The following is a 13902-nucleotide window of genomic DNA, read 5'->3' as shown; positions in this document are numbered from 1 at the left end:
TTTGCGTGTTCCCTCCCAGTCCTGCAAATACAATGTGCCGTTTTGTTCAGCGTGTGTATTACTTGTCTTGCAGTCTGTCAGCTTGGACCAGGTCGCTAAAGATGTCATTTCGGGTTCGCTACTGAATATACCGTGGAAGACGTTTCAATAGTGTTTACCTCGGAACGAATTTTCTCTTCATGGAATAAGGTGAGAATGTCAACTCTGATCAAGAGCTAACTATGGTTTCGTTAACGTTAGCTAGCTATTTGGTTGTAGTAGCTAACAGTTATCTATTTATTTTACTAGGCAAGTTAGTTAAGAATATATTATTATATACAATGACGCCTTACCCCGGCCAAACCCTAACGACGGAGTCACGGCCGGTTGTGATACAGACTGGATTCGAACCAGGGTCTGTAGTGACGCCTCTAGCACTGAGACCGCTGCGCCACTTGGGAGCCCCAGAATCTAGCTAACGTCACATGTTTGTTTTTTAATGATCAAGTTAGCAAGTGAAGTATTGTTGTGGCATGGCAAGTGTGTGTAAAGCCAGGTAAAGCCAGGTATCTAGTTAGCTAGATACAGTTTAATATTAATTGGTCAGTTCGTGTATCGTACAAGCGAGACCCATCTTTTGCCAGGCTTGTGTCAGGCAGAATAAATCCATGAGCGCATTCGGGACCTAGCTAGCTATGTGCCCTAGTCTAGTGGAGGCACGTTGCCTTCACTGTCGTCAACAATAATATCCCACAGCAGTGTCATTCTGTTAGTTACAGTAACCCTCAAGACATGCCAGATAGGGAAATGGACTACAAAGTCACTTTCTCTAGCATTTTGTTACCTGTTATTGTCAGTTAAAGGTTCTTGACAGGGATTTTATTTTTATGGTCGATGTCCAATATATGGAGATCAAGTTATTTGAGCCTGTCCATACTTGGATACACAAGACTTTAGGCGACTTGAAATCAAGCCATTTAGTTATGTACATATGTGATTTGAGTTAACTATTGCCTTGACAGTGATGTGGTTTTTAGTAATGTTGTAGTGAAGTTAAATGTACTACTCAGTGTTTACACAGATATTTGACTCATGATCTCATGTGACTCACCACTCATGATTGTGAATTATTTCTTCTAGCAGGTATCCTGCCAAACCATCTAGTGCACTGAGTGTGGGCGCACGAGGAAGAGCAAACGGACAAAGAAAGGCTCAGCCTCTTCTCTTCAATTGGCCTGTCAGGTTCATAAGCTTTGACTTGACAAAAAACCTCAAGATCAATGAGATACAGTCCATACTTTGTCCATATCTTCTCTCTCATTGTTGCTTTTCCAAGCCATGACTCAATCTAAGTTTAGTAGCCCCACCTAGTGGCAGGGTGTCACAGCTCTGTTTTGACAGATACTTTTTGTCATACAGCAATAGTCAATCACTCATACTGCTTATTATGAGTGATGAGAATGCATACACCACTTCTGGAAATGACACTAGTGGAGTAAGTTTAGCAGAAGATGCGGTGGCAGGACAAGAGGCAGGCCCCCAGTCCCCTGAGTCTGGACTGACTCAGACTGGCAGCTCCAATGGAAATGGAAAGAGAACTCGGTCTGGGGGCAAGTCTTCCCCCAAGTCGTCAAACTCTGATGACACCGATGCCCAGTTGAGCGGGAACGACTCAGCCGAGAGAGAAGTGGAAGGTCACATGGGGCATGAGGCATCAACCTGCAGCAGCTCCCATAATGGGAAGGGCTCTGCTATGGAGACAAACGAGAGCAAAAGGTAAAACGTTTAACAGAATACATACGCCAAACACCACAACCATGTACAGATGGTAGCCGGTAGACACGGCTTATACTATTGTAATGAATGCTCAGCAGTGATAGTAACATCATGTTATTTTGGCCCGGTCAGCTCCAACTCCCAGAGCACGTCCCCTCCCAACAGCTCTATGGTCTACAGTCTGCTGAGTGGCAGCTCGGAGCTGGACCACCCGTCCACCAGCGGCTGCAGCAGTGGCCAGCCGGCCCGGCTGCAGACCCAGAGAGAGCTGCTCAAGGCCCTGAAGGAGCTGAAGATCCGCATGCCTGCAGACCACCGGACAAAAGGCCGCTCCAGCACTCTGGCCTCCCTGCAGTACGCTCTCAACTGTGTCAAACAAGTCAGAGGTAAGATACTGCCTTTTGAGTCATGCCTTTTGCTACATGTATACTGCGAGGCTTTAGCATGAAATAGCATGACTACTCTCTATCTATAATAGCTATTTATACTAATGTCTGAATGTTTTTAGCGAATCAGGAGTATTACCACCAGTGGAGTGTGGAGGAGAGCCACGGTTGCAGTCTGGACCTCTCAGCCTTCACTACAGAGGAACTGGACAACATCACCTCTGAATACACACTCCAGAACACGGTAGGAACTAGAGAACAATCTTTATCTACTAGAACCAGACTAATGGGTCTTAAACCCATCCGAACATTGTTCTGACCTCTGTTTCTTCTCCTGTACAGGACACGTTCTCTGTTGGAGTGTCCTTCCTCTCTGGGAAGGTGGTGTACATCTCCCCCCAGGCCTCTCCCATGCTGTGCACTAAACCTGAGCGACTACAGGGGGCGCTCTTCTCTGAGCTGCTGGCCCCCCAGGATGTCAGCACTTTCTACAGCAGCACGGCTCCCTGCCGCCTGCCCCCCTGGGCCTCCTGTACTGGCTCCAGTAAGTTTCCACGCCTCTAATTCAGCTCTGAATTCACATGGAAATGGATCATCACATTTGTGTATGTGATGTAAATATTGTTGTGGTGCTAATACCTCCCCTCTCTATTTCCCTCAGTGACCTCCCCTGTGGACTGCACCCAGGAGAAATCCATGTTCTGCCGTATCAGTGGTGGGAGGGACAGCGAGGGGGAGGTGCGGTACTACCCCTTCCGTATGACCCCCTACCAGCTGACACTGCGGGACTCTGATATGTCCCAGCCACAGCCCTGCTGCCTGCTCATCGCTGAGAAGGTGCACTCAGGATACGAAGCTCCCCGTATCCCAGCGGACAAGAGGATTTTCACCACTAGCCACACCCCCAGCTGTCTCTTTCAGGAAGTCGATGAAAGGGCTGTGCCGTTGCTAGGCTACCTGCCCCAGGACCTGGTTGGGACCCCTGTCCTCATGTACCTCCACCCTGATGACAGGCCTGTCATGGTGGCCATACACAAGAAGAGTGAGTACTCCTGTCCAACAGTCATGCCTTATACATTCTGTAAAGATTCATAAACCAGCAAATGGATGAATGATTATGCTCTTATACTCAATCAAAATGTTAACATATTTAGTTCTCTGCTCAGTTCTCCAGTCAGCGGGCCAGCCTTTTGAACACTCGCCCCTTCGTATGTGTGCCCGGAACGGTGAGTATCTCACCATAGATACCAGCTGGTCATCCTTCGTTAACCCCTGGAGCCGCAAAGTGGCCTTCATCGTTGGTCGACACAAAGTCAGAACGTGAGTACTTGACCTCTCTGCTACGTCAATGACCTTCACAACCTTGCAATAGCCACATTTGAACTGCACTGTAACCTGTTCGTGTAGCTATCAAGCCGTGTCTTGTTCTAAACCCTATTCCCCTGTCCTTCTCCCCTCATCTACAGGAGTCCCCTGAACGAGGATGTGTTCACGCCTACTGTGGAGGTGGAGGCGCGGACCATGTCACCAGAGATCCCCAGGCTCAGTGAGCAGATCCACCGCGTGCTGGTGCAGCCTGTCCACAGTGGTGGCTCCCAGGGCTACTGCAGCTCCCACGGATCCCACCCACAGAGGCCCAGCCCAGGCTCCTCGTCAGGCAGCAACAGCCCCTCCATCAAGGAGCTCATTCTGAAGACCATCCAGAGACCAGTGAGAACTAACACAATCATAATCTCACGCATGTTTTTGTTGTCTATTTGATCGGGTAACAAGATTTGAACAGGGTCATTTTAGTTTGTGACTATTTTGTAACTAGGCCTAATTCTCCACTATCTTTGTTCCACAGCCACAGATGACATTCCAGCAGATGTGTAAGGACGTCCACATGGTGAAGACCAGTGGTCAGCAGGTCTTCACCAAGTCCCGCAACCGCCCAGCACTCCGCAAACACGCCAGCACTGGTAAACACCTGGAATTATTCAAAGTATAATGAGTTTGTTTCATGATTTTGTTCTATAAAATGTCACAATTAGAAATGTATAGCGGAGATAATGCGATTCTTCTTCCTCAGGAGCCCTGGTGGTGCCAGAGAATTTAAATAAGGACTTGGGACCTATTGGAGCTCTGGGGCCAACTAAAACCCTGGCCTCAGTGCAGTCAAGGAAAGACCTGTCAGCCAACTACTCCTATCAGCAGATCAACTGTCTGGACAGCATCGTACGCTACCTGGAGAGCTGCAACGTCCCCAACACAGTGAAGAGGAAATGTGGCTCCTCCTCCTGCACCACATCATCAACGTCAGACGATGACAAGCAGAGGGAGTTGCCTGGAACAGCTAAAGGTACACAATACAGATCATATTGAAACACCTCAAATTATGTTTTTTTTTATGCCTTTTTTTTATGCTCTGCGTGTATTTTTGGTGTCTTAACTGTGTGTTTCCTTACAGACCTCGAAGGCCCCCAGGGTAATGAAGGGTCTAAAGGGGGGCCACAGATGAGCCCTCTGACGCTGCACTGCAAGGCTGAGAGTGTGGTCTCTGTCACGTCCCAATGCAGCTTCAGCAGCACCATTGTCCACGTAGGCGACAAGAAGCCCCCAGAGTCAGGTAGGTCACATCCCTTTATTGTTCGACTGTTTGTTTACCTCTGTCTTCTTTGCCTCTGTCTCTTCTCGCTCATCTCTGATGTATTGTCAACCTTATTCCCTGCAGATATAGTAATGATGGAGACACCAGCCACTCCCACTCTCACCGTCACCTCTCCAGCCACAGCCACTAACAACGCCATCACAATGGCAGTGACCCCCCGGCCATTGGCCCTGCCCAGCCCGGCACCACCCAGCCCCGCCCAGCCGGAGAGAGACGGCCGCAGGTCAGCTGGATGCTCAGGCCGCCTGGGTCTGACCAAGGAGGTGCTGTCTGCCCACACTCAGCAGGAGGAACAGGTGTTCCTGAGCCGCTTCAGAGACCTGGGACAGCTATGTGTGCTGGACCCCGGCCCTCCTTCTCTGAGAGGACACACCATCACACCCAAAGGTAAGACGGACACTTCAAGTGGAGATGTGGTTTCTATTATGACTGTGAAAGATAATCTGAATGAGTCCATAGTTTTTCCATGCAGCTCACCCCTGTGTTCTTTCTCTCTCTCTCTGTGCCTCTCCCTTTCTATGTGTCTCTGTCTCAGGAGTGCGCAGCTCGAAGGACTACCCAGCAGGTGGTCATGGACGGAGGAGGGGCCGCGGGGGAAAGAGGCTGAAGCACCAGAAGGAGGGCTCCCAGCGTGGGATGAACGGTAGTTTCAGGAGGGTAGGGCAAGGGCGCCAAGGCCTCACGTTCCCCATGGGTCAACCCCTGATGATGCAGGGACCCCTTACCTCGTCCTCTTCCTGGCCCACCTCTGTGGCCTCTGAGGCAAGTCTCCCTCCTGCCGTGGCCCAGTACCCTCCAGGAGTCCTGCCCTTCTTCCCACTCTACCCCAGCGTGCAACAAGTCCTGGCCCACACCGGAGTGAACCCCAATGCCATGCAGATGGGCTACCCCAGCCCCCAGCCAGGCTTACAGTACCCCATGCATGCCAATCAGATGCCCATGCCGATGGCTCCCCCAATGATGGTTGTTCTGCCCAACTACATGTTCCCTCAACTCAACGGAGGTGTACCACAGCTCCATACCGCCATGCCTCAGTATAACACAACCATACCGCACCTTTGCTCCGGTATCCCTGGTATGGCACAACTTAACCAAGCACTACCGCAGTTCAAACAGACTATCCCACTACCACAACTCAATCCTGGATTGGCTCAGTTCAACCCCGCTCTGACGCAGATGAATGGCATGCCTCGTGTTAGTCCCGCCCTAGCTCAACTCAACCCGTCACAGGTCAAACCTACTTTGTCGATGATCTCCCAACACTGTTACGATCCCAGCCCAGCATTACCTTTCCCAAATCCCATTCCGATTCCCGGGCTTCCCGGCTTTGCCTTACCCGAGATGGATCCCACCTTCGTCCAACGTGGCAACTCCCGCTCCAGCACCCCTCAGTCCACGTGCCAAGCCCCCCTGGAGGAGACAGACTCGCCCCTCTTCCAGTCCCGATGCTCCTCCCCCCTCAACCTGCTACAGCTGGAGGAGTTGCCAGGCAACCGCCAGGAGGGCATGTCGACAGGGGCGCAGCAGACATTGCCCCCACCTGGCTCGTTATCTCAGTTCGGAGGTCAAGGCTCTGTTAAGCGAAGCATGAAGGGTGACGCCAGAGAGGACGATAACGTGAGTTTTAAACTGCAATCCTTTTAGAAAATATAATTACCATAAGGTTAATTTGAGTCTAGTGAGTTCTAGTCATTAACCCCTGTCTCTCCTGTGTTCTCTTCCTCCAGGATGATGCTGATGACCAGGACGCAATGTCCACCTCCAGTGACCTGCTAGACCTACTGTTGCAGGAGGACGCCTGCTCAGGCACTGGCTCGGCCGCCTCCGGGTCCTCAGGCTCTGGCTCTAATGGATGCAGCACCTCAGGGAGTGGCACAAGTGAGTTTAACACCTCCCAGATTATTCTTGTTAGCGCTGTGATGGTAAAGGATGTTTGTATATAGTGACTGATATGTCATGATGCGAACTGAACATGTTCCTTTTTCAACCACAGGAAGCAGCAACACCAGCAAATACTTTGGCAGCGTTGACTCGTCGGAGAACGACCATTCCCATAAGCAGGCACCAGGGGGGGCTGAAGAGGCCCAGCTCATGAAATATGTCCTTCAGGACCCTATCTGGCTCCTTATGGCCAACACAGATGACAAGGTTATGATGACGTACCAAATGCCCACCAGGTAAGAATTCGTTATGGTCACTGCACTACACTGTTGTCATGGCAATTGTAGTCATGATTAATATGAAATGCTATTGTAATTGTATTTATGAATGATGATGTAGTAGTATATTTATATATTATTTATTCATACAGACTATGAAAAAGAGAAAAATGCCTGCTCACCGTTCTGCTACCAATACCACCTTTTACAGACTATGGCATATCTATGGACATGTGAAAGAGTGTCGGTGTGTGTGTGTGATTTTTAAAGGGACAAGGAGACTGTTCTAAGGGAGGATGGTATGATACTGAGGGCGGTGCAGAAACAGCAGCCGCGCTTCACTGAGGCGCAGAAGAGAGAGCTGATCCAGGTCCACCCCTGGATGGGCACCGGACGCCTGCCACAGGCCATCAACAGCCCTGTAAGTCAGCACACAGACACATACTGGAGACCGGAGCTACAACCCCGCCTCTCTCAAACCAGAAAGATTCACAGGAATCAGTATAGATGACAGTGGAGATGAATAAAACAAAATACTTGTGAAGAACGGGTTTATTCAACTCTTGTCCCTCTGCTTGTGTTTAGACTTGTACAGGGTGCGGTTCTCCTCCCACTACCTCCGCCCCTCGGCCCTTTAATGTGGAGCTGCAGGACATGGATCTGACAGGGGTCCTCCAGCTACAGGAAGAGACCCCGGTTACCATGGCAACAGAGACACACGACACCTCCACCCCACAAGCACCCCAGACGGTGACTAAGGGGGGCGAGGGTGAGAGGCAAAGGGAGCAGGAAGGAGACGGTAAGGACACCAGAGTGAAAGAGTTGGAGGTGACGTCATCATCCGGAACAGAGAAAGGGGACTCTGGCTGTAAACGGCAACCGAGGAGTTCTATATGGCCGATGGCTCTAAAACACAATGCATTGGGACAACCGGGGGCCAAGCACACTGTTAATGTGTTGTGTTTGAACAAAGTGAACATGGATAAGGAGTCAAAGAATACCTGATCCTGTTGAAATACATTGAGCTACATTCTCTGTATATGGAATCTAAGAAGGTGTAAATATTCAATGTATTTACGTGTAAAATGGAAAGAGAAGCCCTTAGTAAATATTTTTTTGGCATGTTTTGTGCCTGGTTCCCTGTCTAAGGAGAACTGAAGACATGTTCCATTTGTAATTCACTGCTTTGGGATTTTTCTCCCCTATAGTGACACTTTGATAGTTTTACAAGTTATTGTGTGTATCAACACAATATAATTTATTTGTCCAATGTCCATATTGGAAAATGATGTCAAATCTATTGTGAAAACCATTAAATCACAAATTCATTTAGAAAAATATATTTGGTAGAATACTTATTTCAAATATTTTCTATGTCATTCCTGATATTGTACCATGTGTATATTACAGTATACCACCAACCAAGAGCTGACATACTACAGTTTTCTGTGGGCTGTTTTGTCATGTAATGTTCTGAATGGTTAATTTCTTTTATAATGTAATTGTACACCACAATCGTTGTAAAATTTTAGCCATTATTGGGAAAACGTCTTAACTATTTAAAAAAAAATCTCCTCCAGAGAAATACACAAAATACATCAAGACCATGTTAAAAGAAATACCCTGTTTTGTTTGAGTCATTATGGGTATTTCTGTACAAATAGTATCTCAGATTTGTCAGAAGCAGAGATGGGCATTCCCATGGTAACAACAGATGAAGCCAGTCTTGTTGATGAGGGAGAGGAGCAGGCCTTGATCATGCAGTTGGTCAAGGCCAATATGTTCTATCAATAGTTAGTCTGCCCCTTATTCCCTTTTTCATTACTGTAAATGAAAGGATTAGTCACTTATTACAACTCTTTGGGGGGATTTTGGTATGTAATTAATATTAAAAAGTGAAATGTAATTTGGTTCTGGTTTCTTTTGTCCGTTTTCAAGAATTTGTGGCGTGTAGTTTATATTCTTTCAGGTATGCAAAGGACATCAGTGTAGCTAAAATCTAGTTAAGTATTATTCCTTTACCTTCTCTGCCGCTAGGGGTTGTGGGGACAGTTGGTTGAAGGCTATGTTCCAGCCTGACTGGTGATACAACATTACATTTCTGAAATTGGCTACGGTAGATTAGCTAGGTATTCGAACATATTGAAGTCATTTTAAATTGCCAGCACTGCCGGCCCGCTCATTAGGCCAGATTAGGTGGCCGACAAGGGCGACATTTTCTGAGCTAAACTGACCAAGACGCACCTCCAACAACACATAACCTTACATAATTCTGCCCAAAAACAATGACAATTTCTCTCAACCAGTGGCATATGGCCTTTTTAAGTGAGCGCTGATGCGGCCCTGTAATATTCAGTGCCCACTTTGTCAAAGGAGAAAAAATATTTTGTTTGTTCATTACCAGCATGCCTTTCCAGGGTGCTGTTGATACAGGATATGGTAGAAAGAGTGTGTCATTTTCTGTAGCCTACAGGCTGGAGATAAAATGAATGCCAATGTATTGAGACGGACAATTTTTAACCCTAAATGGCACCTAATCAAAACATTAACGTTAATTAACAAACAACATATCCTAAAAACAGGACCGGTCAAAGTAAAATGGACAACACGGAACGGACAATCACAACTGTTGTCCAGGAGTTTCACCCCATTGTCATGATCAGTGCTTTCAAGTTTGTATCTGTAAAATGTTTGACAAGCTGATCATAGCGAAAAAGAAAATACTTCTGCATTTCCAGCTGTGGAAACACATTACAAATAGGCACAAGATAACTCCTAAAATGTTGGGTAGCTGATATTCAGAGCTTAAAAAGAGAAATTGATTAGTCACAGGAATCAGGACTAATAAAGCCAATGCAACGGCCTGTTTTACAAATGGTGGTCCTACCATATGGATGGGCATTCATACCCTTATGAAAAAAGACTGCACTTAGAGTGCAGTATAACTACAATATGCTGCAAGTACTGCATCCAAAATACCACAGTCGACTACAGTTACTGCACTTTTAGTGTAGTTTCAAAACTACAATATTTTTGTAAGGGAACATTTTAGAGGCACGAACCGACGTCTTTTGGATGTCTTTTTTTTCGTCCTGTCCAGATATCTTTTTTGTGTGTGTTTTTGTGTTTTACGTAGGTGGGCAATCATAAAATTCAATTTCAGGGAACACTGTAGGCTACACCTCAGTAAGCAGGGACCGATGCCAACGCCTTTTGGAATTCTTTTTTTGGCGCAGTCTGGACCGGTCTTGATTTCCACACCCACAGACATTGGTTTTTGGTCCAGTCCGGACCAAATGTGAACATAGACGACTATGTTTTGTTCAGATTTGGTCCGGTCTGGACCAGCCAAACATAGACGTCTATAAATAACGTATTTTCAACTTTCATTCAGAACCAAAAGTAAACCTGATTTCAATGTCTGGAAAATACATATTTTCAACGCCAGGAAAACAAATATTTTCAACTTTCATTCAGAACCGAAAATGAACCTAACTTCAACATCTGGAAAATGCTTATTTTTTTGGTCTCGCCTAGGGCAGCAAAAAGGCAAGGACCACCCCTGGTTGCCAGAAATACACTATATGACCAAAAGTATGTGGACCCCTGTTCGTCGAACATCTCATTCCAAAATCATGGGCATTAATATGGAGTTGGTCCCCCCTTTGCTGCTATAACAGCCTCCACTCTTCTGGGAAGGCTTTCCACTAGATGTTGGAACATTGCTGTGGGGACTTGCTTCCATTCAGCCACGAGCATTAGTGAGGTCGGGCACTGATGTTAGGCAACTTGGCCTGGTTTGCAGTCGGCGTTCCAATTAATCTCAAAGGTGTTCGACGGGGTTGAGGTCAGGGCTCTGTGCAGGCCAGTCAAGTTCTTCCACACCGATCTCGACAAACCATTTCTGTATGGACCTCGCTTTGTGCACAGGGGCATTGTCATGCTGAAACAGGAAAGGGCCTTCCCCAAACTGTTGCCACAAAGTTGGAAGCACAGAATCGTCTAGAATGTCATTGTATGCTGTAGCGTTAAGATTTTCCTTCACTGAAACTAAGGGGCCTAGCCCGAACCATGAAAAACAACCTCAGACCATTATTCTCCACCAAACTTTACAGTTGGCACTATGCATCGGGGAAGGTAGTGTTTTCCTGCCATCTGCCAAACCAAGATTCATTCGTCAGACTGCCAGATAGTGAAGCGTAATTCATCACTTCAGAGAACGCGTCCAGCCGACGCTTGGCATTGCACATGGTGATCTTAGGCTTGTGTGCGGCTGCTCGGCCATGGAAACCCATTTCATGAAGCTCCCGACGAACAGTTCTTGTGCTGACATTGCTTCCAGGAGCAGTTTGGAACTCGGTAGTGAGTGTTGCAACCGAGGATAGATGAGTTTTACGAGCTATGCGCTCCAGCACTTGGCGGTCCCTTTCTGTGAGCTTGTGTTGCTTACCAATTCGCGGCTGAGCCATTGTTGCTCCCAGACGTTCCACTTCTCAATATCAGCACTGACCGGGGCAGCTCTTGCAGGGCAGAAATTTAACGACTTGTTGGAAAGGTTGCATCCTATGACGGTGCCACGTTGAAAATGACTGAGCTTTTCAGTAAGGCTATTCTACTGTCAATGTTTGTTTATGGAGATTGCATGGCTGTGTGCTCAAATTTTATACACCTGTCAGCAACGGGTATTGCTGAAATAGCCGAATCCACTAATTTGAAGGGGTGACAACATACTTTTGTATATATAGTATATATCTCTATCCCTAAGTGCTCCAGTTCTATATAATATTCAAAGTAGGGAATTAGTTAACAATCTGACCTAGTCTAACTTGTGATGAAGAATGCCTCAAGGCTGAACTAAGGTCTTGAAAAATACCATTACATATCTTATTTATGACAGAGGGCTGTTGCTTTTTGTCCACCTCTCTGGTCCTCTACATCTGGTAAGAGGGGGCATCCCTGACCCTCTCAGCAGGCCACAATCTAAGTAGTATTGGCATGGGTCAAAACAATTCCTGGAATCTTCCCCTCTCTAAATCCACAGGTTAAGTCCAACAGGCAGCGTGACTTAGAGCAGATTAAATATCTGCTTGGGTCTTAGGTCAGATAAACCCAGTGTGGGTCTCAGCTGATAGTAACAAACAGCCACAAGACCTCGACTCTTAAACCTAAGTCTGCATTCTCCCTTTCTGGATTTGCAAAATGCTGTTCAAAGTGTGTCTGAACATTCCACTGTCTTTTCCGTGTGCAGGAAGTGACTGAGCACTGCTGGACACTGACCATGTGAGATGGGAGAGGAGGCAGAGGGACGTATCTTTCACTGGCACTCTCACTTCCACCCACGGACAGAGTTATGGCCAAATGGTTAGGGCATTGTGCAAGTCAACTGTACTTTCAACAGATGCCAGCCTGTCCACCAGTGGGCTGCTGAACAGAGACTCAAATTATTATTTTGTTGTTAGCCTGGGAGCAGAGTTCTCTTAGAAAACACAACCTGCATTCTAAAATGCACTCATGCTAATCTCTCTCTTTAAAACCACATTAAGCCTTTTATTGTCATAGTTGCTTGGTTTGCTATTATCTGATATAGAGTATGGATTTCCCCATGAGACCTGAGTTGGATGGAAACAAACACCGGATATACTGTATTACATAACCATTTTGGGAAAAAAAACTTCTGAGAGTCTCAAGTTCATACCTCCCTCATTGTTGCCAAGGTAGAAGATATATGATCCAAATCCAAACACAATACTTCCCAAAAGACGTGGCCTGTTGGCAGGTCACGGGGTTTACTTGACTGTTTATATTCATACTGTTCATCCTCATTCTCATAATTATGGCCACACTGTCTATACTTCAGTGTCTCTTTACTGTTTCTCTGTGCCTTGGACATTTCTCTGAATAACCTGACTCATCCATTACTCAGTAGGTTTTTTTCATGTTTTTTTTTATGTCTTTATTGCAAGAGCACACATTTGTGAGGCAGTTTATATTCTGTCTGTGTGTGTGCATGTGGTGGACACTGATCTTTTTTAAGCAGGAGCTAATCCTTTGGAGTGAAACCACAATGAGAGAAGAGATGTTTTATGGTTCTTCTGGGAACAGCAGTTGCAGTTTGTCACCCTCCTCACATACATTCACACTATTATTCTTCATGGAAGGCTATTGTCACCCCATTTCACACCTCCTCACTGTTGTTCGGTTTGAGACATCTTTTATTGAATACAATTTCTTCTCCAATTAGTTCCAGAGATATTTTGCAACTCCAAACAGTGTGCATGCATGTCCACTACTGGTCAAATGTTTTAGAACACCTACTCTTTCAAGGGTTTTATTTATTTGTACTATTTTCTATATTGTAGAATAATAGTGAAGACATCAAAACTATGAAATAACACATATGGAATCATGTAGTAACCAAAAAAGTGTTAAACAAATCAAAATATATTTTATAATTGAGATTCTTCAAATAGCCACCCTTTGCCTTGGCATTCTCTCAACCAGCTACATGAGGTAGTCACCTGGAATGCATTTCAATTAACTGGTGTGCCTTCTTAAAAGTTAATTTGTGGAATTTCTTTCATTCTTAATGCATTTGAGCCAATCAGTTGTGTTGTGACAAGGTAGGGGGGGTGTACAGAAGATAGCCATATTGGGTAAAAGACCAAGCCCATATTATGGCATGAACAGGTCAAATAAGCAAAGAGAAATGACAGTCCATCATTACTTTAAGACATCAACACGGAAAATGTCAAGATCTTTGAACATTTCTTCAAGTGCAGTCGCAAAAACCATCAAGCGCTATGATGAAGCTGACTCTCATGAGGACCACCACAGGAATGGAAGACCCAGAGTTACCTCTGCTGCAGAGGATAAGTTCATTAGAGTTACCAGCCTCAAAAATTGCATCCCAAATAAATGTCAACTATTCAGAGGAGACTGTGTTTATCAGGCC

The 13902-nt window shown here is 46.1% G+C and overlaps 1 protein-coding gene across 2 annotated transcripts; it reads left to right on the top strand.

The window, feature by feature from the left end:
• Positions 1 to 8856, top strand: LOC115154637 (period circadian protein homolog 1). Of its 2 annotated transcripts, none has more exons than XM_029701079.1 (17): positions 1 to 189; positions 1123 to 1755; positions 1888 to 2141; positions 2264 to 2385; positions 2484 to 2685; positions 2803 to 3183; positions 3308 to 3461; positions 3608 to 3851; positions 3988 to 4102; positions 4213 to 4482; positions 4591 to 4749; positions 4855 to 5178; positions 5327 to 6408; positions 6519 to 6669; positions 6785 to 6968; positions 7221 to 7371; positions 7536 to 8856. In XM_029701079.1, the coding sequence occupies exons 2-17, from the start codon at positions 1427 to 1429 to the stop codon at positions 7953 to 7955; spliced, it is 4542 nt and encodes a 1513-aa protein (XP_029556939.1). In that variant the 5' UTR covers positions 1 to 189; positions 1123 to 1426; the 3' UTR covers positions 7956 to 8856. The 2 variants fall into 2 exon arrangements, with proteins under 2 accessions (XP_029556939.1, XP_029556940.1); XM_029701080.1 differs by having other exon boundaries at positions 1120 to 1755.
• The last annotated feature ends 5046 nt before the right edge of the window (positions 8857 to 13902 follow it).

The sequence above is a fragment of the Salmo trutta genome, chromosome 19 (genome assembly GCF_901001165.1).
Source record: "Salmo trutta chromosome 19, fSalTru1.1, whole genome shotgun sequence".
NCBI classification, from domain to species: domain Eukaryota; kingdom Metazoa; phylum Chordata; class Actinopteri; order Salmoniformes; family Salmonidae; genus Salmo; species Salmo trutta.
This window is presented reverse-complemented; position numbering and strand designations above follow the sequence as displayed.

Bases quoted from the DNA above. Each gene is read 5' to 3' on its own strand.
- LOC115154637 (XM_029701079.1), top strand. From the start codon at position 1,427: ATGAGTGATGAGAATGCATACACCACTTCTGGAAATGACACTAGTGGA. The intron at 4,750-4,854 runs GTAGGTCACATC...TATTCCCTGCAG, and splicing joins CAAGAAGCCCCCAGAGTCAG to ATATAGTAATGATGGAGACA. The intron at 6,969-7,220 runs GTAAGAATTCGT...TGATTTTTAAAG, and splicing joins ACGTACCAAATGCCCACCAG to GGACAAGGAGACTGTTCTAA.